The following is a 27786-nucleotide window of genomic DNA, read 5'->3' as shown; positions in this document are numbered from 1 at the left end:
AGTCCTCACAGGAGTAGAGGGGGTGGGGGGAGGGGGATGACACAGGAACCAACCAGAGAGATGGGAAGAATGATGCAGGGTAAGAAACTGGCAAGGATTTTAAAAGGAGAGAGAAATCCTAACAAATATGTCAGATACGAATCCAGCTAAATCAGTAAGCACTTTGAACGTCAATAGTCAAATGCACCAATTAAAAGACAGAGATTGTGACAGTGGATCAAAAAACAAGGCCAACCATATATTGTCCATAAGAAACCCACTTTAAATATAAAGGTACATATAGATTAAAAATAAGTGGGTGGAAAAAATAAACCATGCTAACACTAATCAAAAAAAGAGTCAAAAGGCTTCCCTGGTGGCGCAGTGGTTGAGAGTCCGCCTGCCGATGCAGGGGATACGGGTTTGTGCCCTGGTCTGGGAAGATCCCACATGCCGCGGAGCGGCTGGGCCCGTGAGCCATGGCCGCTGAGCCTGCGCATCCGGAGCCTGTGCTCCGCAACAGGAGAGGCCACAGCAGTGAGAGGCCCGCGTACCGCAAAAAAAAAAAAAGAGTAAAAAAAAAGCTGGGAGAAGTGAGAAGGATGCAGAAGGATGAAATGGAGGAAGATGATAAAGGGGACAAAGGCACGACCAGTTCCACTGACCCCCCATCCCTGTGCCAGGCCCTGTGCTGAGTCCCGGGCATGGCTTTACAGCTTCATAACCACCCAAGGAGGTAGGTCCTGCTTTTATAGTTTCAGAGACTCTGGTCTACCTGCCCCTGCTTGCAGCTTCTCAGAAGATGGGATGTGGTCCTGCCTTCCCTGGCCCACTTGCCTTCGAACTTTCCTTCTGCCGCTGCTTTATGGCTATTAGCTCCAGCTGCCCTGGACTCTTAGGTTGAAGGGGAGAAGGGAAGTTTGCATGGACCCCTTGTCTGGTGTTTGCAGAATGTCCAGGGATCAGTCCGATCTTACACCTGAAAAGGGCACATCTGGAAGATTTTCTGCGTTCGTGCTTTATAAAACGTTTTCAAATGCAATTAAGGAGCGGAAAGATCCTTAGAATATATGATAGGACAACCGCAGCTGTTGCTCACGCTACCTAACGGCGCCAGGCCCGGCTGTGTGGGCCCTTTATGGACGCCAGAGGTGCTCAAACTTGAGTGTGCCTCGCCGTCACCTGCAGGGCTTGCTAAAACACAGAGCTTCTGATTCTGTAAGCAAATTCTTAGCTGCATAATGAAATACCACAAATTGAGTGGCTTAACGCCACACCCGCTTATTAGCTATTAGCCGACAGGTCTGTAGGCGGGACTCAGGGTGTGGTGTGGTTGCCTTCTCTGCTCTGGGTCACACAAGGCTAGAATTGAGCCATAGGCTGGGCTGCCTTCCTTTCCGGAGGTCTGGGGAAGAATCTGCTTCTGGGAACAGATCCCCGTTTCCTTCCGGGACTACCCTGCCTCCGAGAGGCCACTCACATCCTTGCCACTTGGCCCCCTCCTCCTTCAAGCCAGCGACAAGGGATCTCTCCTCTCACACGTCAAATCTCTGCCTTCAGAAGGAGCCTGGTAGCTTTGAAGGGCTCAGCCTAGCTAATCTCCCTTTCACAAAGGGACTTTGTGGGACTTCCCTGGCGGTCCAGTGGTTAAGACTCCTTGCTCCCAATGCAGGGGGCATGGGTTCGATCCCTGGTCGGGGAACAAAGATCCCGCACGATGCAGCACCTCCCCTCCCCCCTCAAAAAAAAAAGTTAAAACAAAACACTGTGCAGTGTAACATAACCTAATCACGGGTAAAATCCGTCATGGCCATGGTCCTGCCTGCCGTGTCCCCCGGGGAAGGGGGGGAATGGGCCATTTTAGAATTCTACCAGCTACAGTAGGTGAGGCAACATTTTGCACGTCTAACACATTCCCAGGTGATGAGATGCTGCTGCTCGGGAAATCACCTTGTGAGAACTACTCACCTACACTAATTCCACCACCTTTGACTTCGATTGCGCCTAATTTACAGAAGAAGACACTCAGAGTTTTAAGCCTAGAGGTAGTAATATTTGAAATTCACAGCAACTGGTAGCTTGTGGGCACCAACCAATCAGGAGGGATGTCAAGCCAATCAGGCCAGATTCTGGCCGTGTAGAACCTCTGTGGTCTTGCTGGCTGGTACCCACTGATGGATTCCCAGCACGCAAGGGCTGGAGTCAGTGCTCATAGCAGAGCCGGGGCTTCGGCTACTCCGCAAGCTAAGATTAAAGAGAAAATGTCCCACCAAGGCTAAGTCAGGAGACGAGGAATAAAGAGATGTTTTATTGATTCCAAAACCCATCTTCTTTTCATTCTGTCTGCTCCGTGTTCTATAAAGCCACCTTCCTCAAGGTTAAAATCTGGATTAGTTTCCTATTGCCGCTGTAGCAAAGTACCACAGATTTAGTGCCTGAAACCACACAGGTTTATTAGCTTACAGCGCTGGAGGTCAGAACTCCAAAATCAGTCTCAGTGGGCTAAACTCAAGAACCTGTTTCCTTGCCTTTCTCCAGGTTCTAGAGGCTACAGCGTTGCTTCACAGCCCCATATCACCATGATCTCTGCTTCCAACATCATGTCTGGGTCCGCCCCTGATGACCCTCCTGCCTCCTTCTTATAAGGACCTGCCCCCAGACAATCCAGGATCGTCTCCTATCTCAGGGTCCTTAAGGACCCTGTGCCGGCAAAGTCCCCTCTGCCACGTGAGGTCCCATGTTCGAAGTTCCAGGGGTTAGGACGTGGACGTCTGAGAGGCTGTTCTTCACCCCACCTCACCATGTAAGGCCGTTCTTCAACCCACATTTCTGCGGATCACAACGGCAGACATTTTCCTAGAACTTCCTCTGTGCCAAGCCCTTTTTAGACACTAGGTCATTAATGTCACAACCACCCTGTGAGGTAGGTCCTGTTATCGTGATCCTCCTTTTACAGACAGAGAAACTGAAGCACGTGGGAGTTCAGAACCTTGCCCAAGGTCACACAGCTAAGAAACGGCAATGCCAGGGCTCCAACCCAGAAAGGCTGGCTCCACAGTCTACACTCTATGTACCTCTCGTCGATGGACAGGTGAAAAGCAGGCCACTTTATATAAATGGCAAGAAGCCAAAGTCACCGTCCCAGCCTCAACCCCTCACCTTCCTCTAACTCCCACTCTGCCTGTTAAGGATCCTACTCTGGGTGGGAAAGCAGTCAGTCACGTTGGTCTTTCCTTCCTTGCTTTCCAAGTCTAATCAGTTACAGAGGCCTCGTCACTTCCGCCATCTCTGAAATGTCGTTCCAGTTACTATTGCTGGGAAAGAAACCACCCAGAACTTAAAGGCTTAAAACGGCAACAGTCCTTTATTTTGGTCTTAAATCTGCAGTTCGTGCGGAGATGGGTCTTCCCTCCTCCATGTGGCGTCTGCTGGGTTTGCTTAACTGGACGCCAGGGAACCTACTCTCAAGATGTCACACTCACATGGCTGGCAGGTCGGTTGGGAGCTCAGCCAGGGCTTTGGGCCAGGGGCCTCAGTTCCTCTCCACGTGGGCCCCTCCATGGGCTGCCTGGGCTTCCCGCAAACATGGTGACCAGGTTCCACGAGAACAAGGCGGAAGTGCATGGCTTTTTATGACCTAGCCTCGGAAGTCATATGGTGTCATTTCCACCATACAGTGTCTGTTGAGACACTCACACATGCCCTCCCACATTCAAGGGTGGAGGATACACACCCCTCCCATTGATGGGGGAATGGTAAGGTTCTACAAGAGCATGTGGGATAGGAGGTTTGTGGCAGCTGTCTTCAGAAAATGCCATCTGCCAGAATTGCCTTTAGAGTAGCCCCCTGCGTCCTCCTCTGCCCTCACACTGATGGATACATTATTCCCCAAGCCCCAGTTTGGCTCTGTGAACTAACAGAAGATTTTTGTCTAATATGTTCATTTATTTTGATATTTTTACCAAAATGTTAAAAACATAGCCACATGTATTGCACGAATCGTTTGTATTTTAGGAATAAATCAAAGTAACAAAAGTAGGATTTCCCAAGAAATCCAGGACATGAGATGAACAAACACCAACACTGAACCAGTGCCGCACCAAATGCAGGCACTCAAAGAAATTTGTTCAAAATGAACAAACTGTATATGTCTTTTTTTTTTTTAACATCTTTATTGGGGTATAATTGCTTTACAATGGTGTGTTAGTTTCTGCTTTATAATAAAGTGAATCAGTCATACATAAACATATGTTCCCATATGTCTTCCCTCTTGCGTCTCCCTCCCTCCCACCCTCCCTATCCCACCCCTCCAGGCTGTCACAAAGCACCCAGCCAATATCCCTGTGCCATGCGGCTGCTTCCCACTAGCTATCTACCTTACTACGTTTGTTAGTGTGTATATGTGTATATGTCTTTTCATAAAAGCAGCTCCTTATTTGATTCTGCACGGTAGTGGATGAAGAAAATGTTAACTTTCCTAATACCTTTTATTCAAGTAGTAATGAGAAAATACAGGAATATATCCTTTCCCCCCCTATTTAAAATCTAACCCTATTCTCAAGGCCTTAATCCACAGGACTTTCTGTAATTGGACTAATGGGGTATTGAGATGGGATCATCACTGATCACCACCCTCCACCTCCAGTATCCTGAGCTCTTACTGCCTGCAACACAGATGGGGTCATGCATGTTACCACGTTACTGGAGTGGTAGTCTTACCTCCCAAGCTTCAATCTTAAGCCCCTGTAAGGTCAGGCGCTGTGGCTTAGGCTTTCGAACCCCCTCGTAGAGTACGCGACACCTGGTAATGGCTTAGTAAGAATTTCACGATTGATTTGACCGTGAGTTCTTGAAGGAAGAGTCATGCCCTTCTCTTCTCTGTGTCTGCAGTGAAGAGTCAGGTACTTAGCTGCATGCTTGGTTCAACAAATATTTATGGGGGGTCCTAAGTGTTCCAGGGTCCATGACTTGGTCTGCCCTTAGTTTAGTGGAGGAAACCAGTTAAAATATGATAAGTACTAAGAACTAGAGGTCCCCAGTGTTATGAGAATATGTAATAGGTGTAATTGGACGGAGCGGTGGAGTTCGAGAAGGCACGGAGTAGATCCTTGTTAAATGGTGGTTGAACAAGAAACAAATGAGTGATTTTCCTTAGGCATGGAAGTCTGTTCTTAACTCCAAACAGCCCAGACAAGAATCTGCTCAATGTAGATGCTCAAAAAATGTGTGTCTCCTTTCCAGGTAGGCAACACCCGGCCCCAGAAGAGCCCACCTGTCCAAGGAATTCTTCCCTATAACTGACTTGCTGCGTGGAACTTTCCCCTTAGTGATGCCTTCCATTGGGGCTGAGACTTTGATCTCCAGAAGTTGCTGATTAAATACAAATTCTCTGGGAGGTCTTATACATTAAATAGCTGTCATCATTAACGCAGTCACGGTGAAAAGTTCATTAGGTACGTTCCAGTCTCGTTAGAAGGGAGATGCAGAGGGCAGGACTGTCCCAGGGAGAGGAAAAAAAAAAGACCCGGATGTGATTCTGGGACAGAAGAACAGAGGAAAAAAACACAGATGAGGAAGCAGTAGATGTGGTGACATGGCAGTGACAGGAAAGAACTTGATAGTTTTGCTCTGAGAAGGCATCACCCTTGGGAACATTTGAAAGACCCAGATGGGAGATTTTCCCCCCAAGATCAGATATTCTCTGATGAGCACACTCTGGAGCCTGCAGAATGTGCCGTGTGAGGTCTGCTCACACTAAGGCAGTGCTCAGCCTAGCGACCCACACTGTGGAGCCGGACGGAATCGCAGGACCCTGTGCTGGCCGGTGCTTGACCTCGACTCCGTGGAGACTGCTTCAGCACATACAGCTGATGAGCTGGGCGTTTCACCAGATAAAGATGGCTGGCAGGAGAGCTTATCAAAAGAAAAGCAAAATAAATATTTCCTGGTGAAATCCCTGTCTTTACAGGGATTTAAGGAAGACATGGGATTTTTCCAACAGTTGGCACTCCGAAATATTAATGAGTTAAAAATACCAGGTTTGGGAATGGTTTCTTAAGGATTAAAATTCATGACACCAGACTGCTATGCAAAGAAAGGAGTGGATTTCCTCTCTGACTAACGTTCCACCTTACTTAGTGTATCTGTTAACCATGGTTTCCTTGACCATTGATATAGAACATATAGTGGGGGGAGGGGAAAGAGAAAAGCCGTTTGGTTATTGCAAAAGTAATAAATGTGCGTTGTAGAAATTCTAGTAAGTCCAAAGAAGCGAAGAAGGAAAACGCTGCAATCTTCTTTAATACTAACGTGCGTGCTTTTTCTTTTCACCAAATTGGAGTCACAACAGTAAACACTGCTTTGAAACCTGCATTTCTTTTCTTAACAGCAAGTTGTGAACATCGTTTTATGTTGTTAAGTAGTTTTCACTTCCTTCCCGTGAGGTGTGAGTGGCTTTATAGTGATTGATTCAGCATACTTACTAGCTGGTCACTGATAGGATGGTTAGCTTGTTCTAATGTGTTATTTGCATAAAGAATATGCAAATAACAGGGAATGTATTTGCATCTAAATCTTTGCCCACAGCCCTGAGGATTTCCTTAGAATAAACTCCTAGGAGGGAAACGGTTGAGTCATTATTCAAGGTTTTAGTTGACCTGGTTTACACTGAAAGTTTAAACTATCGAGTGTACTACAGTTCACTACCATAGTCCTTTAGAAGTTCCTTACCTGGGGAGATGGGCTAATGATTTGGAGTGGAATCAGTCGTATTTTCATGGTGTCCAGTTTAAAGTCTGTCGTATTTGTCAGAAATTTCAGATGATTAACTTAGGGTGCAGATCTTTGAATTTGGGTCTTTTTGGTTCGTTGACTTTGGGTCTGTTTCATTGGTTCATTGGTTGGTTGGTTGAGGGACACAGTGACACACCCAGGTCCCTTCAAGAATACTGGATTTGTCCCCCAGCTGCCCTGTCACTTGCCCCCTTTGGGGATGACTTCAGCTGAGAGCCACCCCGCTAAGTCCCCTCCTTCTCAAGGTACCGCCCCCATCCCAGAGCTGACCAATGTGGGGTATCAAGGCCCAGCCCTTCTGCTCCAATGAGGGTCATCCTGTCTTCAGAACACCCCACAGGACCAACCAGCGAGGCTGCCAGTGGGACCACATGGTAGCCCTACTCTCCCTCTACCCAGCCTCTTTTTGTCCCCTCCCCTCCCTCCCCTCCGCTTTCCTCTCCTTCCCTGGGTGTTGATCCCAGAAGAACCCCCTAATAAACTTCCTGCACAAGAAGCTCTGTCTCAAAGGATACCTGTTGGGTTTTTGGTTGGTTGGGGGGGTTGTAAGAGCAGAAGTGGGGCTCAGCAGACCCTGACAGTTGATCACTGTATGTGCCACGTAATTTCTCCTCCACAGGGCCAATAGTGCCACCACGACCTCCCTCGGGATGGAAGCGCCAGGGCAGCTCAGACTCAAGGGTGAAGTCAGCCTCCGTCTTCCGACAGTTAGTTCAACATAAGAATATTGATCAAACTGTATCCTAGACTCTTACAAGAGCAGTTTAAAATGCTGTCTTCTCAAAATGATCTTTTGAAAAACTATCTTAAAAGGCACACCCTGAGAATACCTGTATCTCAGTCTACTTTTAGATCATCTTTCCAACCGTGTCATTGAATATTGGTCGTAACAAAACCCTTCTGTCTTCATTCATCGTAAGCCAGTTTTATAGAAATATGTTAAGTTCTGATTCTCAGTCGTGCTGTGTGCCTCCCTGGTATGGCCCAGTCATGTCGCCCTAATGATTGCTAAAGAAACCAACTGTGGTTTGAGCGGAATCTAGGTCAGCCCTATAATAACGTCCCCACCATTCACTTGCATGAGAGTATAATTTCCGGAGTAGGGAGAACATCCTGCAAATGCCCGGGTAGTCACCCGTAGAAATGTGTTGAGCCAGAAAAAAAATAAAGAATTGCTGTGTGAGGAGCGAGGGACACACTCTCTCGATGTATTATTTGGAGTAGATTATGTGACACAGAACATTTTGAGCCCCGGGGATATGGATGGGTAAGCTGCTTTGTGCGTACCCCTACCTCTCAGTATCTGGCTCAAAGCAGGTGACTAATCTATTTTTGATGACTTACTAAATTAAGCTAGCGGCCAAAAACTCAGATGCTTTTGGGGTCGGGAGCGACAGGGCCACTGGTATTCGAAAAGCAGGGGCTTAGCCAAGGGTTCAGCCGTTGCCCAACAGACCTCTGGGCCCATTATTGCCACATCTTCCTTTTTTTTTGTTTTTAATCCCAAAGAAACCAGAAATTCTATTTCTATGTGAAACCTCCCAATGTTTAAATGTTGAAAACTAATATTTTTATTTGGGGGGAGGGGGGCTGCCAGTTCACAACCAGTAAACTAACCTGGCCATTCTAGACTTGATGGAAAGGAGGCAGCTCTCACTTCTCAGATGCTCTGGTGCAAAGATGGGTGTGCAAATTTTAAGTCACTTGCCATAAATACCCCAATTTTCCTAATGAACAAAGTTGGCATGATTGTTCTTGCGTTTCATGGTGAAAAGCATGACATCCAAGTTGTGGTGATACCTTGTTTGTCCTGTGTTTAGAGTTTATTGTTTGTTAAGTATGTTTTGAATCACTGTGTTACCCGCATGGAGGTGACAGGAGATAGTTCCTCAGGCGACTTATCAGACTTTTAAATAATCCTCAATGAAGACAATGTCAGTGTGAAAAGACAGCATATGCAGTGGTGCTGTCGGTAACTTCCCAACAACAGACACGGAAATGGGGCCTGGGGGTGGTAATGGAAAGAGTAGGTAAGAACACGTAATACTTTTCTCTTCTCCCAAACTTGGCAAAACAACGATTTCTGAGCTGAGATCATGAGATTGAAAACTGGGTGTGGATACAAACTCTTCGTAGCCAAGTTATTGAAAACTGGGTTTCACACCTGGTGCTAAAGATTTACAGAGTTCGGTTTGACCTCATTCTTTTCCCCTTCCTCTTTTTTGACCTTCGACTCTGGTCTGGCCAGTCACTCACCTGGTATTGAGGGGGTGTCTGCGTGCCCCCAGCGCTGTGCCAGGTTCCCTAGGAGAAACTACCAGAGCCAGAACAGGATCCGGGCCTGCCTCAAGGCAGCACATGTGCCCCCCAGGGTTTTAGTTGTGTCAGTTCTTCTGAGATGAGTATGGAACATAGAATGAGAGAAACAGGACTTTTCCGTCAGTGTTCACACAACAGTGTCGAACCCATCCTTTGAATGTAAAGGGATTTACTGGGTGGGAATGAATCGGTCTGGGGTTGTGAAAGCTGTTTGTAGCTGGAATGGAAGATAACCAGGTCCTGGTGATTGAGGAACACAAGAGCAGCCTGTCACCAGCCCACACCTGCGCGAGTGTTCTTTTTTTTTATTTAAAGTTGAGTTTTATTAGACCATAGTCTCCCCCAACATTCTGTTTCTTTAACATTACTGTGTTTTATTTTCTTTTTCTTTTTTTAGTAAATTTATTTATTTTACTTATTTATTTCTGATTGTGTTGGGTCTTCGTTGCCGCATGCGGGCTTTCTCTAGTTGTGGCGACCGGGGGCTACTCTTTGTTGGTGTGAGCGGGCCTCTCATTGCAGGGGCTTCTCTTGTTGCGGAGCACAAGCTCTAGGCGCGTGGGCTTCAGCAGCTGTGGCACGCGGGCTTCAGTAGTTGTGGCTCGCAGGCTCAGTAGTTGTGGCACGCGGGCTCAGTTGCTCCGCGGCATGTGGGATCTTCCCGGATCAGGGCTCAAACCCGTGTCCCCTGCATTGGCAGGCAGATTCTTAACCATTGCGCCACCAGGGAAGCCAAGCCCCTGCACCAGTGTTCTTGTCCACGTTTTTGTCACTGCAGGATTGGGCCCTGGCTTCAGAACAGCTTCAAAGCAGAAGTGAAAATCAATCATTAAAGCAAAGTGGGTCTGGAAAGGAATAAAGAGAACAATTGAGGATGGATTATTAGGGGGGCTTTGGCCCCAGCTGGCTTTAAATAAATGTTACCTCCCTTAATCCGGGGCTGCTGGTCTTCAAGTCATTAAGTATAGTTTTGATTTACCTATGGCTATTTCTCCATCTTAAGCATTGCAAATAGTGCATTTCCAAGAAGTGACAGAGGGGGCGGTTAACCTTCATGTACTAGGGAAAGATTGAGGTAATAAGGAAAGGGCTGGGATGGGGAGGGTGGGAGGGAGGGAGACGCAAGAGGGAAGAGATATGGGAACATGTGTATTTGTAGAACAGATTCACTTTGTTATAAAGCAGAAACTAACACACCATTGTAAAGCAATTATACTCCAATAAAGATGTAAAAAAAATAAAATTAAAAAGTTAAAAAATAAATAAATAAAAATAAATTTTAAAAAAAAGAGTTAATGGGATTTCAAGTGCACACGGAATTTAACAAACAAGATGAAATCTTGGATGAACTGTGACCTCTCTTTTAAGGTATCGATTTGAACATGCTTTCCTTCCTACTTTTCCCCAATCAGTTGGTTGTTTTATTTTACTTTATGTCATTTCTTTCTTTCTTTTTTTTGAGGGTGATTGCAGTTTTCCTTCATTTCCACCACAAGCTTTAACAGAGCATGATTGCCATTCTACTAAAACGCGTTTAGCATTTTCACCACTGCTTCCATCATTTGTGGCACTGGTGTCAATAAGCCACTTTTTTCTTTTTTTTTTTTTTTTAGCGGTACGCGGGCCTCTCACTGTTGTGGCCTCTCCCGTTGCGGAGCACAGGCTCCGGACGCGCAGGCTCAGTGGCCATGGCTCACGGGCCCAGCTGCTCCGCGGCATGTGGGATCTTCCCGGACCGGGGCACGAACCTGTGTCCCTTGCATCGGCAGGCGGACTCTCAACCACTGTGCCACCAGGGAAGCCCCATAAGCCACTTTAAAAAAAAAATTAAGTAATAGGAAGTTCCACATTATCTCAGAAATAGAAATTATTTGTATACTATCTTGTACTATTCTGTGTGAAGTATCAAATGATATTTCAGGCTTTTCCATTTTTTTTCCCCAAAGTATCAAAAATGACCCAGGCTGAAGTTTAGTATTAATATCACTTCTTTTGTGTTATCCTACAGATTCAGAAGATTAATGGTTATTAAACATAAAGGTGATTTTCATTAAAGATGGTTTTCTCAGCTCAGACTTAGAATTCATAGGCATCACCTTCTGTCGTGGGAGACAAGGGCACTCTCTTGTCTAAGGAGTTCTGGTTAGAACCTTCCAAGTCCCACAAAAAAAGGTTATCCGCTTTGTTTTACATTTTCTTTCCTACAAGGCCCCTCCCTGTGGCCGAGCAGATCTTACCAGTAATAAAGCAATTCTATGAGCAGTAAATTCCCGAGCCCACATCTGGCTCTGCCCCGCTCCCCAGCCCATTCCCTGATTACCCTTCAGAGAGAACAAAAATGGAAACGCCTTTAGAAATCAGAAAGAGGAATATTTTCCTGTTCTCTTTCTTACACATGATCGTCACAAAAAAGCAGAAAATTGGGAATTTAATCGCCCTACTGCTGAGACAATAGGCCTTCAAACATTTTTGATCATGAACCTCATGGATGAAAGATTTTTGGTACATCTGCCAATAAAAGCATTTTATTTGTAACTTCTATACAAATTCTACTCCCTACTGTGCACCTTATAAAACACACCCTAAAAAATAGGCATTTAAAAAAGACAAGTGAACATATATTAAATTAAACACGTTCTGCCCAAACGACAAAGGGCTGTCGAGACCCCGGCCGTATACCCCTAAGGAGAGTCACAAGGCCTCTGGGAGTGTCTCGGGGGGTGAGGCCTCAGAGTCTGGAACTGGTGGTGCAGTCCCATGCCTGGACATCCTGCGAGCCACCATGCAGCAAGGACAGAGGAAGTACACCCTGGAATGTGACCAGCACCCGCTGAGCAAACTTGTACCTTTACCATCCCCTGCAATGAAAAGGAGGTTTTTGTTCAAACCAGAGGCACTGGAAACCCTCCAGTTAGGAACACAGATGGTCTTGACCCTTTGATGGCTGGTGGATGCTGGCTCTTGGCCCGTCTCAGATGGACCCTCCCTGGTGTAGTCCCTGAACTGCACAAGCATTTATCCGCATCTCCAGGGAGTGGCAGTGGTACCCTCAAGCAGCTCTCACTGTAGTAGGGAGATTGCAAGGCAAGAATATAACTAGGATGCCAGGCAGACTGCACTGAGAGCTGGGGGGTGGGGGGGTGGGGGGAGGTCACAGGGGTTAAAGGAGGGAGAGAACATAAAGTCCGGAGGGGTGCCTCCTGGAGAACGGATGTTTGGTGATGGGCTTTGAAGGATGAATAGAAGTTTGGCAGGCAGAGACTAGGGAGGAGCTGGCTGACAACTGAGGAAAGCAGGCAGAGGTGAGGGCTGCCTAGAGGAGTCATGGGCTCCGTAGTCAGAGAAGGTCTCATGCCTTAGGGGTGCCTTGCCCCCAGCCTGTCCCTTCCCTCTTTTCTGAACCCAGACACTGGAGTGGTTCTGTTGCATGGAAGTTAGTTCATGCCTCTCCTCTGCTCAAAACCCTCTGATACCAGCATGCAAGCCAGAGACCTTCCAATGGCTCAAGGTCTCGCGTGGCCCTGCTCCCAACCACTTTGTCCACGTCCTTCCTCTACAGCCATTCTGAGCCTCCTGCTGGGCCTGGACATGCCAGGGGCCTTTGTGCCTTCTGATCCCTGGCCTGAGATGCTGTTCCGAGCATCTCACGGTTCACTCCGCCACTTCCTTCGGGTCTTGATGTACCCACCTGTCATCTTCTCAGGGACACCTTCCCTGGCTAGTCTTCCTTCCTTCCTTCCTTTTTCTTTCTCTCTCTCTCTCTCTGTCTTTCTTTCTCTCTTTCTCCTTTTCCCAGCTTTTCCTATCCCTCATCTCTGCCTTATTCCCAGCACTTACCACTATCTAAACACACTATATGTTTTACCCACTTATCTCATTTCTTTTTCCTTTTTCCCATCTAGAATGTAAGCTCCATGAGGGCAGAGGGTTTTGTCTGTCTTCATCTCTGAACCCCCAACACCTGGAACTGTGCTTGGGTGAAAGAACAAATGGGTAGATAGATGCATGGATCGACACATGGATGAATACCAAGTGAAAATCTTCCCCTTTAACCTACAGAGCGATGGGAAGTCACTGAAATCTTTACAGTAGGAGAGGAACGTGATCAAGCTCAGCTTCGGGAAGTTTTATGTTGTGGGAATTACGCACTATTTTGGAGCAGTAAGAAATTGGCCACAGCTGCCTGAAATGGTGTGCAGGAGTGCCAGGTGGAGGATGCTACAGAGAACCTAGAGACCCCTCTGTTGACCAGTGGGGCACGTAGGAGAGGAAGCCATCCAGGATGCCAGAGGGACTGAGAGAATGGAGATGGGGAAGTACCAAAGGGCACTGCTGCGAGGCAAGCATAGTTCCATGGAATCTGCAGTCAAAGGATGGGGTGAGTCCTGACTCCTCAACACAGCGAGGCCCTCTGAACCTCAGTATCCTTACCGACGAAATGGGAACTAGAAACACAACTAACATGCATCAACCACTGATTGTGTTTCAAGCACTATACTGGGCACTCTGCCTATGTCAGATTGTTCAATCTTCACTGCAACTGGGAAGTTGATATTAACCTGGTTTCCAAGTGAGAACAAGAAGTGTCCCCTCAGTTAATAACACCTTTTAGACTGGGAAGTGATAAAGATGACTCAGAGGCCCCTGTGTACAGTAACTTAGGTTGGGGGAACAGTGCTCCACCTTATAAAGGGAAGGGTTATGAATATTAAATAACAGTAAAGCTATCCCATTATCTCAGAAGCTAAAAGCTCCGTTAAAACACAAGCTTAACTGGCATTCAAGATAAACTCCCTGATACCTTTGATCTCAGTCGGGTGTGCCATTTTCCCTCCCAGGAGATCTGCAGATTTCTTCTTCGCTCAGCTTTGATTTGCACAGCAAAGTCAGAACTCGGTTTCTCTCTGTGGTCATTCTGTAGAAGGCTTCACTGGTGGCACGTTCTTGGCGTAGCTGTAAACTCCTTGGAGTTTATAATGGGCGTGCTGAGGTCATCCTCCCTATGCTTTAAGAGTGCTGTGATGGGAATGATGGATTTCGACATAAACCTCAATTGTTCCTCACTGAGAATAGAAACTTCTTAATGAAAATATGCTCTCACTGCTTGGAACCACAGGAAGCAAATGCAGGTTGAAGAGATTCATTTAAGATTTTTAGTGGCGCGAATGGAAGAAATGCAAAACATCTAAAGCTTTCAGCGGACTCAAGCATTTCATTTCTTCTCTAACTTCTGGTTTCTGGTTTACTTTTTTTTTTTTTTTTTTTGCGGTACGCGGGCCTCTCACCGCTGTGGCCTCTCCCATTGCGGAGCGCAGGCTCCGGACGCGCAGGCTCAGCGGCCATGGCTCACGGGCCCAGCCGCTCCGCGGCATGTGGGATCCTCCGGGACCGGGGCACGAACCCGCGTCCCCTGCATCGGCAGGCGGACTCCCAGCCACCGCGCCACCAGGGAAGCCCCTGTTTTACTATTTTAAGTGCAATTTTTAGTATGTTTTTCAAGAGTTCTAATGAGACGTTGCTGTGGGCCCTGCTTTCTTCAAATCACTCACATCCAACTTGCAAACAAGAATCAAAAAAGTACTTGCCTTTCAAACCACAAGGGATAGACAAATACCATAGGACGTTTAGAAGTGCAAGTTCATGTCTAATAGACGTGCAGTCGAAGAGTGGACATTCCTAGCAAGAACTGTCAGGTGAGCCGATAAAAGGAAGGCCCTCTGGGTTCAGGGACAGGTGTCTGTCCCCTTGGCCAGCCGGGGCTTTGGAGCACCACGAAGGGTCCATGCTCCGTACCTCTCACGCTGCGGGTAGCCTGTGTTATTGGACCCTAGGTGCCATCTCTCTCAGGTACACTTTGTGACCCGGTGGTTTTTGCCAGCCTCCAATCCAGCCTCCCTACAGTCGGCCACAACTTTGAGCCCCTTTCTCTGATCTAGAAATGGAAGCACTCAAGTTCCCTAAATATGATTCAGATAGAGCTTACCATCAATTCAAAGGCACGTACAGAATTGCATGTTTTGGGAGGCTTTCTGGACAGCCTAATGAAAGATCTATCATTTATCATTTATTTCTAGGAGCAAAGATAGTTGAACCATCTTCAAATACCTCACTATTCCTTTTTTTTTTTTATCCCATCCGTATTAATGAAACCACAATTGTAAATTTGGGTGAGTTCAGTGCTGTTGTCTCAGATGAACAGAAATGTTCCAGATTTGCCCACACGACTGAGTTGGAGCTTCATGTCATGAGTTTTAATAGGATGAGGAGATGGTGAAATTAACCTCTTCTTCCTCCTCTGATCTCCTTGTAACCCTTATTCGCCAAGGTGGACTCCAGGAGAAAGAGAAAAGGAGGGACAGCCGCTCCGGAGGAGTGGAATGCACTTCTGTGCCTTCTACCTCCCGTGCCTTTCCCCTTGGCCTCCCATACCCCCACTGCCACCCCCAGGCCACCACCAAAGCCTGCATGTGCCTCCAGGGTACGCTGCAGGCTGTGCACCGAAATGCAGCCAATCCCAGGGCACAGTTCCCGGAACCAAGCACCACCCAATGGACCACTTCCTCTTGGCGTTTGATGCCTGCCACACTATCTCACAGCGTTCGAAACTCTTCTAGAACACATGCACTTAGATCTCTTGGGTTGGCAGTTACGGGTAATTTGGCAAAGCAAACACCATAACTGGTCTCTTGCATAACCCTACAGCTGGCAGCAGGGCACCATCCATGGAGATTAAGCAGTGCTCACTCATGCAAGAAGACTTCGCATTTCCTTTTATGGAGGGATAAATGCTCTGGTTTGTTCTTTCCCATTGCATATATTCTTTTTATTATTGGCTGACTTTAATGCTTCTTTGTAGTTAATTTTTAAATGTGAATAGCAGGATTCCACTTAACTTTTGGAAGCTTAAGAGGTGTCCGCCTCTAGACTAGAGAATGTTTTTATAAATAATGAGACTGCATTTAGGTGATACTGAGTAGGAAGGACCTAGGACTCACACTGCCATAGGGACCTAAACTAGCAAAGTACTTGGAAGTTCAGAGACTTGCAGCCTTTTAATGGGATTAACAAATACATACGACTATATATAAGAGAGAGAACCAACAAGGACCTACTGTTTAGCACAGGGAACTACACTCAATATCTTGTAATAACCAATAAGGGAAAAGAATCTGAAAAAGAATAGATATAGATATGTATAACTAAATCACTTTGCTGTACACCTGAAACTAACACAACGTTGTAAATCAACTATACTTCAATTTAAAAAGTAATAAAGTAAAAAGTTGCAAAAAAAGAGTTGCAGCCTTTTCAAAGAACTGGCATCCTGACACCCAGTGTGCTTCTCCAAGACCAGACATCTTACCTGAAAAAAGGCCAACTGAACTAACTTTTCAGTTGTAGTGTACATTCTTTCTATTTCTTCTTCCTTTCCTAATTAAAGCAAAAACAAAAACCTTCCGTCTATGAGTCTCTAAGCAGACAACCTCTGAATGTTTCTTTTCTCAGCTTCAGAGGCTAGATCCTCTAAAATATTTTTGTATCTTTTCCCGAATTTAGCAGCTATTAGAAAATGATCAACGTGCTGCATATTCCTAGTTCTCAAATTACAATAATAAAGTTTTCCAATGAAAATCCTAGGATCTCTTCTCCCATTCTCACTGTGAAATACAAGTGGGAATTAGGACATTCCTCCAATAAAGTTTAATTAGAAAAAAAAAAAAGACCGTATTTCAAAATGAAGTCCACTTTTTCTTTAAAAGCAGGGTTCATTGACCAAGACTGATTTCAAAATGTTTTCTCTAATACCCCAGCATCTGAAACTTTGATTTCAGTGTTCAGGAAATTACAGGGATCAAACAACTTGCCAAGACTTCGGTTTCCAGGTTTCTCCAAGCCTTGAGAGTTCCCTGGAGGCTAATTACTGTTTACTGCTGTAGACCTTCCTCCTGTTCCTCTGTCACATTTTCCATCTTAAGAAGGGTCGTCCCATTCAGCCGAGGAGCTGGGTGACTGAGTGGCTGAATGGAATTACTACCAGTGGAAACTATGCTGCAAGAGGGGTAGATAAAGCAGCTGCACAGCAAACCTCGGCAGTTTTTTCCATCCTCCCCAAGCAAAGTTAATTAGCATAGGGAAAATGACTAAGGTGTTGACGTCACCTCTTTCCAGTAGAAACTTACACTCTGTCTCTGCCTGCCTGCGAGCAAGTAGGACTTGACTCAGGAATTTGGTGTCCAAACAGGATGCTCTGGAAGCGGTGCTTTTTTTCCCGGTGGGGGCTGGACCTCGGTGCTTTATAAGTGAGGGCTCGAGAAAGAACCTACAGCCTCTGGTAAAGGAACCTTACTTGGGGCTTGACCGCGGGAATTGCAGCTTTCTCTGTAAGGAAGCAAGATGCACTTTAGAAACTTTAACTACAGTTTTAGCTCCCTGATTGCCTGTGTGGCAAACAGTGAGATCTTCAGCGAAAGTGAAACCAGGGTAAGGCTTCTGATATAATGTGATTTTTGAGAGTTTTCGAACTATTATGTTAATTGGGACTATGAGCTGAAATACTTGGTGGGGTATGTGGCTGTCTTGTGGGTTTGGGGGTTTTGAAATACATCCAGAATGCTTTGAGCCTTAAAAATCAAAAGGTGTTGCCTGAGGAATTAACTGTGAAGGAATTTTTAAAGCTCTCAATATTTAAAAGCATCTGTGTCCCTTGACCAGTTAGTAAGGGAGGGTTTGGCGTGGTGTTTTTTCATTCTGTGTGGGTTGTATCAATAAGTAAACTTTTGGAGGGAGGACTTTTCTGACAGTGAACAGAATGTTTCACTTTGACATGTAGAGTTCAGGATACATTGATTTTTATCTCAGGAAATCAATACTGGAAAGATATTTGAATGTTTGCAGGAATTACAAGGGCCTGTCTTCAAGTTTCCAGATTTCTCTAGCTGGAGAAAATGCAGCCATAGCAAATAAATAATAAAACTGGATACATAACTTAAGTGTGGGATGAGTATACCTCCTGGGAAGCAGCTCTCATTGATGGTTATTAATATAATTAGTAATTTTAATTACTATGCTTTTCTTCTTCATTTGATTAAAATGTAAGATCTTCATCAGTAGCTACGAAGCTATCTAATTGATCTCTAACAATATTATATATGAATGACTTCTGTATGTTCTGTTTGGGGGGCGGTGATCACGTTATACCTTTATACCCAAAGCCCTACTGAGACATCAGAAGGTTTCTTTTTTTTTTTCTAATCAAATTTAACTCCATAACTGTGTACAATGCTTGCAAGCCGGGACTAGTTTTTGAACTAGATATTAGAGCATGTTCTACGTGTAAAAGTACTACAAAGTCTATGTATTTAATGTTAGCCTTATATGAGTGAAATCACTGATTTACTTAATTAAGTAGAGATGCCATCCAATAACTATAATTACTAGGTATTGGTTACTGGAACAAATAAGATTATTTTATAAGAGAATACTAATAACATAATAGCAATATGAAATTAACAAGATAGTGTGGGTTCTCTTGGGTTCTGGTCCTAAGCCCTGACTTGTATTCTAAAAATATTCAGCAAAGTCATCTCTCTTAAATTATGAATGATAACTTTAAAACTAAGCAGTTGGTCACAGTGCCTATGGATGAGGTCGTGTGAAATTCCAGATCTGCGCAGACACCCTTACGCCCCAGACTTGCCCCGTGCTCGGGAGGGGTGGAGAGCAAGCCACGTGCAGCCAGATGAAATCGCAGCTGAGACATCTGCTGTGCATTCTTTCTCATTCTTTGCCTCTGCAACACCCCTCGTGGGAAAGTCACAGACATTTCCATCAACTAAAGAGAAGCCGGCGAATTCGAAGAGAGAACGGTTGTGAGCTGTTCCCACTCCCCCTGAGCCACCTGCCTGGTGGAGACACCAGCCAGCAGGGAATGCAGGACCTGCCTACAGCCCTGCCCTGGGGACCAGGCACTGACCGACAGGAGGGCCCCTCCCCTCCCCCGCTTTCTAGCCATGAATATCCTCGAAGATGTTCTCCCTTCTTGTTGGGAATCCTCTCTCCCCTCTGCAGAAGCACCGTGCTCTGCATAGGTCTCCAGGGTACTTGTGGGATCCAGGGCCTCCCCTTCTCACCAGTCACCTGGGTGGAGGGCATGCTGCCCCATCTGGGCTCTCACCGTCTGCCATCCCACCCCCATCTGCCTCTCACCATCCTCACAGTTTAGTCTGAAAAAAGATTCAGAAAGTTCGGTGACTAAAAGTCCCTGCATAATCTTCCTGGAAGTTTCAAGACTGTCCATCACCTCCCTCTCTGGTCAGAAAGGTTTCAGTGGCCTCCCAGGTCCCCCCAAGGGCACCCGCACCCAGGACCCCGCCGGGGGTCGCTCCCTAGAGCTATTCCCAGGAGCTGATGAACGCTCTTGTGAATCTAGGCTTTTAGTCCTTGAACTTGGGCATTTCAATTCTAAGAGCTCATGCTGTTTCATAGTGTTCACTAGCTCTTTCAACACTAGAGCTAGATCTGTACATATATTAAAGCCAGAGTGCAGAAATGGGTTCATTGGCAGAATGTTAATTTTTGAAACCACTACTATTTTAGAGAGTTAAAACGTAACAGATTGAATGGGAAAATAATAATGGGAATTTTTTAAAAACTGCTTCCTTTACATTAAGAAATGCAAGCCTTTTCATTAACTTCATTAGTTACCAATTCAATAATAATGTGTTTTTTTTTTTTTTAATTATCTCCAGTGCTTTTAAGTCCAAAAGCAATATCTGATGGACAAAGCAATGCCCTGAGCTGTGTGGTGGGATTGGAGCTCACTAGATTGGGGGAGGTCACAGGACAATAGGGTCTGGCAGGCCAGAAGGGTGACAAATGACCAAATGAAAATGTTCCTTCTACTTTTAAAAAGAATGTTTCCGTGACTGTAAGAAGTGTTGAAGTATTGGTAATTGTTCAGCTGATTAAATGAATTTAGTAAATCGTACATTCTTACTTTTGTATAAAATCACGTATATTAAATTAAAAGGGCAGAATCTCCCCAGAGGAGAAAGGCGGGTTCTCTTTCTTCTCTAAGAAAAAAGTTGGAAGTTCTTGACATGATTAATAATTTGGTTCCTCCATAAGAAATGTAATGAAGTCATCCAGTCAAAGGTCATATGCAGGTAAATTTCAACTCCTTTTATTTTTACTTTTCAGGCCAAATTTGAATCCCTCTTTAGGACATATGACAAAGATATCACCTTTCAGTATTTTAAGAGCTTCAAACGCGTCAGAATAAACTTCAGCAACCCATTATCTGCAGCAGATGCCAGACTCCAGCTACATAAGACGGAATTTCTTGGAAAGGAAATGAAATTATATTTTGCTCAGGTGAATCGAGTTCCTTGATACCCATCCTTCTCCCTCCACCCTCCCACCCTTAAAAGTAGCTTAGACATCCATTACGTATAGGTTGATTTAAAACTCCAAGAAATCATCTTGAGAAGGACAAGATTCATACTCGAAATTTTTCATGTCACCTATTTTAAGAAGACACCGGGTGTATTTGAAAGTGCCCTCAGAGATGACCTTCTTGGGTTGAGTGATGAGGGGAGAAAGAGAGCCTTTCCTGACTCAGGAAGGTGGAGGACCGCAGGGTCGTGGGCGTGGCTACCCTTGACCCCCCCGCCCCCGGGCCAGAGCGGTTCGGCTCTGCGCTGGATCCCCGCAGCCCGCTCACTCCTGGTGAGCTGGTATCTGCAAGCCGGCCCTGCGCATCAGCACGGGGCTGCCAGACCCGGCCTGCAAGGAAAAAAATGGGTTCACCAGGCAGGTAGCAAATGCTAAGAAATACTTCTGGTAAGCGGGGGTCCCGGCCCCAGGGCATTCCCGGGAGCTGTGCGGCGGGTTTGCTGTTTCTCCTGCATCACCCTTCCTGCCTCCCCCAGCAACTGCCTTCTAGGTAGCTTACAAAGTTCCATTTGATGATGTTACCGGAGTCTAACAGCTTGGCAGGGGGCGGGGCAGGGGCTCTTCGGACGCTTCTCCCTGGTGAAAGAGACCCCCATTGGGGCCCTGAGTTCCCCTTGCCAGTACAGGAGCAGGTCCTGTAGAGGGGCTTCCTGACCTTGCGCGAAGGTGAACTTGCCCTTCCAGGGTAAATGAGAGCCGGGATACCCTGCCCCCTGGTGGTAAGTGCGAGGCGCAGGCTTCAACCTTGGATCCTTAGGGGCAAATTCCCTTCTATATAAGTAATTACTTGGTCTCTCCACGACTTTTTCTAGTTTGTTAAAGTAAATGCATGTTCATTGTGATTTTTCTGGGGGGGGGGGGGAGGATACTAAAGAACAAAGAAAATCCAAACTGGTAACATTTTGATGTAAGATGTCTCCAAACAGCCCTCTAAGCACTGGTATAATTTTTAAGCCCAAACTAGGATCTTGGTCATTGTTCCTTATCATTATTGTTTTAAATATGTATCCTGGAAGGTAGATGTATTTTTCCTTCCTCACTTTTGGCATCTGATTCAGAGCCCCAGAGGGAGGGAAGCCTGAGAGCGTGGTGGGCAGGAGTCCTGGGTCATCCTAGAGATGTCGCTTAGCCTTTGGAGCTTCTGTGATATGATGTGATGCCACCGTAATATGAAGAGCTGGAAGCAATTGATGCTGAGATCCCTCTTGACCTCAGGGACAGTGCTTTACTTTTCCCATGTTTACTAAAATTATCTCTGTATATTTTCTATCGGTCTAATTCAAGCATAATTACTTGCAGTCCCAGTGCCTGTGAGTCCCTGTCCTGAGAGGGTCTCTAATCATGTTTGCACCATAATCCAAGTTCCCTTCCCCGCCCTTAGAAACCGTATTGCGATTCACCCTTGGGCTGCACCTGTTCAGCTGTCTGGACATGGGTTTGTCCTTCACACCTGTCTTCCGTAGGCTGCTATTAAGTGCGATTGCTGCTTCAGTTCTTCCCCCGAGGAACACCCACCTGCATTTATCTCTCTCCTCAGACTTTACACATAGGAAGTTCACACCTGGCTCCACCAAACCCAGACAAGCAGTTTCTGATCTCTCCTCCTGCCTCGCCGCCGGTCGGTTGGAAACAAGTGGAAGACGCTACTCCCGTCATAAATTATGACCTTTTATATGCTATCTCCAAGCTGGGGCCAGGTAAGCAGTGTCCTCGGGTGGAGAGGGGGCAAGGAGACGTGGAGAGATTGTGGTCAAGGCAGAGACACGCCTGCAGCAGGAGTGGCTGCGACCCCATTGCTCTTTCCACTTCTCACGTGATCAGTGCCAGTGTGTGTTGTGAACTGTCTCTATTTGCTTTCTTCTGAATCGAAGTAACCCATGCCCCGGGGTAGGAGCGTGCACGCCTGCCTCTTACTTCATCCATTAGGAAAGCATGCACGCTGGTCCAGGGGACCAAGTACCATGACCCCTCTGGGCCGCATCACGTGAATCCATCCGCTCACCCACTGAGCACAGTCGGTGAGAGGGACTCAAGACCCGGCCTCACGTCCTGTTGCTCCAGGTGGGGATGAGTGATTGGATTTTGGAAAGGGAAAACAGGCTTTCCCCACTTTTAGACATTTCATTTTTAGTCAAAGTAATTTCATCTATTGATCTGCTTCTCCCCTGACCTTTTGAATGTCTGAGGGAACAGAGACCCATAGATCATAGTGGAGAAAGAGCCCCAGTCACGAAGCCCAATAGGGAGGGGTGCTCCCCTAGTGAGCTTGCCAGGGAAAGAAGAGGTTCCGGTCCTCAGAAGGAACAAAGGTGTGAGCATTTAGGAAGAAAGGTACTCTGGCCTCAGGCTTCTCATCCAGAAAATGGGTATTACTGGGTGGAGTAGTAAACGAGATCATCGTGTGAAAAGCACTTCATATAGTGCCTAGCTTATGGGCAGCGCTCAAAACATGTTTTCTGGAAACAGTACAATGTTGGAGGTTCCTGTCCTACCTGATAGGGTTTGGGTGAGCTGGCAGGTGCAAGCGGGGTTCTTGGGGGTAAAGAGGTTTGAGCCCCCCTTCTGCCTTATTTGTGGAGCAAATGCAATAAATGCTGAGGCCATCAGCTTTCTCCTTGACCAGCAATCTGGTGTTCCTCTGAGGGGACGGTTTTATTTTCTTGGACCATTAGCCGTTTCACATGGAAAAGATGACATCTCTGTAAACATCGCTCTGACGGAAAATCCCCCTGTGGTAGAAAGCAAGAATCACATTACTTACTGCTCATCGTGGCATGAAGGTCAAGACAGAAGTGGCCAGCGCTCCTCCTGGCAGCTCCAGGTCAAGGTGTATTAGGTAGCAGAGGGCTGAAACCTCCTGGGATGTTAGAGAAGGGAGGAAGGGGACGTCCACCTGGGGAGAGGCGTCAAACTGCTCCAGAGGCAGGAAGTGATGCTAGCGAGCCTTCTTCACACTCTAGAACCTACCACTTCTTTACAGACGGCTTGTTTGAGAAACCCTTCTGGAAAATAACCATAAGATCAATTTGCCCTTCGTTTACTTAGGGCTTATGACCTTGAATAGTCTTTCTTTCAACAGTTGGAAGATTGCAAAGGTTTTGCAAATATGATCCTGTCCCCGTGCTTTCTGGATTGCGATCCTCAGCGGGTAGACAGGGGTTTGTAAAGCGGATCGTGACCCACATGTTGAGCGATCTCCCTGGCCCTCCACCTTAGCTGCCCCCACCCCGAGAACGCTGAGGCGCTTTCAGCCACAGTTACAATAGCATCCCAGTCTCACGCGCGGGGTGGGGAAGAGGCAACACCTTTTTTATGAGTAAAAGCGTCTTGACTGAACCTGATAAAATTCAGGCTGACGGAGAACAGCAGGACACTCCTGGTTCAAGGGGTTGATAGTTGTGTGAAAAAGGATATGGTGTGGTCAAAAATGTTTCCAGAGCACCTGTTTCAACCAGCACACCTGTGTGCTGCACACCCGCGCTTCCTGTCCCTATCGTGGGCTCGAGAGGTCCTTTCCTAACGCCTTTATTCATGCACCGTCTTTTCCTGAACGGGAGCTCCTTGCGCCACACTGGGGAAGTCCTCTGAGTAGCTCAGAGGGCCTGGTGAACATGCTAAGTGTAATTAAAAAATACGCTCCTTCCACACCTTCCATGTGCCTGGACTCAGAGTGTTTGATTGAAAGCTGAGTCATTTACGGTGGTGAGATATAGAATGAGGCACCAAAGAAACACCAATCCGGAGTGTGGCTGCCTGTGGCCCTCAGTCCCCATCGGATGCCCTCGGAAGCCTGGCCGAGCTGACCCCTACGTCCGCATCCGTTTGCTCTTTTACTCTTTGACCCTCGGGCCCTTGCCTGAGTTACCCTGCAATTATTTTCTTTCCCTAGGGGAAAAGTATGAATTGCACGCAGCGACCGACACCACTCCCAGTGTGGTGGTCCACGTGTGTGAGAGCGACCAGGAGAACGAGGAAGAAGACGAGGTGGAAAGAATGAAGAGACCCAAACCCAAAATTATCCAGACCAGGAGGCCGGAGTACTCGCCCGTCCACTTAAGCTGAACTGGCACCCGGACGAAGTGTTCTGAATCATACTCACGAGAAGGAATCTTTTACTGTGGAAGCGGCCCAGTCACAACTTTGGAGACGGCAGCCTGTGATCGCTGTGGCAGAAATTCCATGTTGCTCAGAAGAGAATCGAGGCTTTGTCTTCTGGTTCTAACGCTGCGCATCAGTCAATGTTCATGGCTCCTGGGAATGTCCTGAGCCAATCACTGCGTTTGGGGTGATCGCACAAGGACTTCTGGGAACGTCTCGAGAAAACCAATAACGATAGTGTTTTGTACTTGTTCTTTTCTGGTAGGTTCTGTTTTTGCCAGGGGTAGATTGATCAGTGGGTCCAGGGAGAGCCTTCTGTTTTTAACCAGCTTACAAGGTAGACTCTCTCTCCCAGTAGGAAAAGGCACCACGTGAAGCCATAAGGTGTCTGGTGCAGAAAGGTTGTGAAGACAGCAACGCAATGTGGAAATTGTAGTGTCTCATTTTTCCCCCTCACGTTCTAATGTTTGTGCATGTGTATTACTGATTTTCAGAACTAACCTTTGGTCGTATATAGCGTTATGCCATTGTTGTTTTACATCTTTGGGGAAGATAAGAAAGCATTTGCAAAATCTGTCACCTTTCCAGATTCAATGACTGTCTTTGCAACAGCACACACAGGGGGATTCTACCGGTAATACACCCACTCAGCATCCTATTTGATGCGACCTAGAGCTTGTGCTTTTGCAAAAGAAGTCGATCTGAAATTCCTACGTAGCGTTTCGCTTATAAAACTCAGAAAAGAGCAGTTTCACTGTCAACTTTTAGTGGGTGAGAAATTTTAGTGTAGATGTTTTAGGTCAGACAATAAATGGGTTTCATTTATTTCTTTTACGTGGTAGTTTATATACATGAATCACAGCCAAAACCCTTTTTGGGGGGAACTTTCAGTTGAGATCATTGATTTTTTTTTTAACCCCACTGAAACATCAAGATAAACTTGTAAATAAAGCTGATAGCATATATTCATACCTGTTGTGCCCTTGGGTGAGAAATACGGCCGTGGAAGACTAGTGTAAGATGTATTAACCTCCCTGTGAATCGTATGTTATAGAAAATGCCTTTCAGCTATTTGACAGGACCTGAATTCAAAGCATGTGAAGTGGACAGTAGATGCGTGGTGGTATGAGAAGGATGCAGTGCCTTTCCCCATTCATTCCTGACGGAATTGTCACACTAGGTTAAATGTTTGTAATTTTTTTCTAGTTGTCATGTATGTGTCTGGTCAATAGGTATTCTATTTTGGCCTTACAATACCATAACAAGGTTTGTCCTTTTGAAATACCTAATGCCAAGTAACAATGCATGCTTTGGAAATGTGGAAGATGGTTTTCTTTAAGAAGCAAAGGTATGTGGCTGTTCCTATCAAGACATTGACTGAATGTTCTCAAAACCCTGTTTACAGTACTTGGTGGGGGGTCGGGGCAGATGAGGGAGAGACCATTGCATAGCTGTTCAAGTGTCCCTAGTTAAGTGCTTTTAAACTGGAGAGGCTAACCTCAAGATATTTTTTTTAACTGCATTCTATAATAAATCAACACAATATGCTCTTTACGGAAAAGTTACCTGGTTTGTCATTTTATTTCTAATTGTCAACCTGTGCACCCTTTGAATTCTGCAGTCTCAGAAGGACGCATCCCTTCATCAGTTTGAGTCTGGAAACTCCCAGATCCTTGCTGTGATTCACAGAGGGTCAACCACACTAATGCTGCATCACCTAGGAAAGGGGAAAATGGAGAAAACTGAAATCAGAAGTCTGAGTCTTTCCTTTGTCCAGGGAGAGGATACTCTGATGAAAACCCTTTTCGCCAGCAGACCCACTCAACGACAATCTCTCTGATTGTTCATTTAAGGAGTTTTCTTTCCTGTTAGAAAAGATGCCCATGGAAGATTCTAAGTTACAAAGGCCAGTTATGTTCAGAAAATCTGTCTGTAAGCCTCCTCTTTGAATCTCACCTGGAACTCTTATTACAAATGGGGGTGAACTCCTGGCCAGCCCCCAAAGGCCTAAACAACCCCATGTTTATTTGCTGAACTAGAGCAAATGGTGTTAATCTTCATCGAGATAGGCATCAGGCATTTTTCCATGAAAATTCACTTGCTCCTCTGTTTTCCTTGTACAAGCAGCCTCATTCTGTCATTCCCCAACAGCATTTGCATATTTTTAATTCATATACGTTTGAGGTTTAAACATGTTGGAAAATCCACATTTCCACCACATTTCCAACAATCTGATTGTTGAGGAGATTCACTAATTAACCACGGGGGTGGGGGAAGGGCTGTTATTTGTCATCGTGTTGAATAACTAGGAGCCCCTGCAGAGCAGAACTGAATTGGGAAGTGTGCTGGTCCAGGATCCTGTTTCATAAATAACCCAGGAGGGAGTTCCCTGGCGGCCTAGTGGTTAGGATTCCGGGCTTTCACTGCCGGGGCCCAGGTTCAATCCCTGGTGGGGCAACTGAGATCCCACAAGCCACACGATGTGGCAAAACAAAACATACCATTAATAACCCTGGAATAAAGTCGAATTGTGTTGTCAGTTAATGCAGATTTCCAACAGTTCCCCTTACACCACTGGGGAAATACAGGTGGCTGGTCCCACTGCCCGGGAAGCCGTCAGACCCTAGAGTAGAAATCACAAGTCGACAAACAGCCTCACTCCTGATGGACGATGTCTGATGAGTGGTTCTGTGGCAGGTACAGCCTCACCTGAAATTCCAAAGCCAATCATGCTCACAGTCTGGTTACCTGGCCGATGATTATGAAGGGCCCCAAATCACGCATGCTTGAGTGCCCAGGACTCAAGCATCTCGCTAGCCCTGCTAGCGAGAGGGCTCAGTAAAATGCAAAACGACAGACACAGACAGGCAGAATCACACGGGACGCATCCTTTGCCATTGATTGGCTGTGTTCCTTAAAGAGATTTTCATAGACTATATTTCTCATCTGATGATAAGTAGCTTGGAGCCACCTATCCGAGAAAAGAAAATCAGCCCCTCAATGTATGCTACATCCAAGCAATGGGAGGTAAATGATGAGAGAAGTATACATTTCGTGCGGCTATTAATACTCGGGCTATAAACATTGACTTGCATGCAGTCAGCAAGCATTTAGGATTTTTCATGTCCAGAATCTTGTGAGAAT

At 46.1% G+C, this 27786-nt stretch overlaps 1 protein-coding gene across 2 annotated transcripts in view; it reads left to right on the top strand.

Annotated features, from left to right (window-relative positions):
- RCAN1 (regulator of calcineurin 1) overlaps positions 1-26191 on the top strand; it is a gene marked incomplete at its 5' end in the record, with an annotated part of 95634 nt that extends 69443 nt beyond the window's left edge. Inside the window, 4 exons of one of the 2 annotated variants that reach the window (XM_079923036.1) lie at positions 17485-17571; positions 20290-20463; positions 22082-22241; positions 24434-26191. In XM_079923036.1, the coding sequence (XP_079779162.1) occupies positions 17485-17571; positions 20290-20463; positions 22082-22241; positions 24434-24606 (594 nt within the window). In that variant the 3' untranslated portion in view covers positions 24607-26191. Of the gene's footprint in view, positions 1-17484; positions 17572-20289; positions 20464-22081; positions 22242-24433 lie in introns of those variants that run through there. The other variant, XM_079923035.1, reaches the window with a different exon arrangement.
- Positions 26192-27786: the final 1595 nt, after the last annotated feature.

The sequence above is a fragment of the Stenella coeruleoalba genome (assembly GCF_951394435.1).
Source record: "Stenella coeruleoalba genome assembly, chromosome: 5".
In the NCBI taxonomy this organism is placed as follows: Eukaryota; Metazoa; Chordata; class Mammalia; order Artiodactyla; family Delphinidae; genus Stenella; species Stenella coeruleoalba.
Note: the sequence above shows the minus strand (reverse complement) of the source record. Positions and strands in the feature narration are given on the sequence as shown.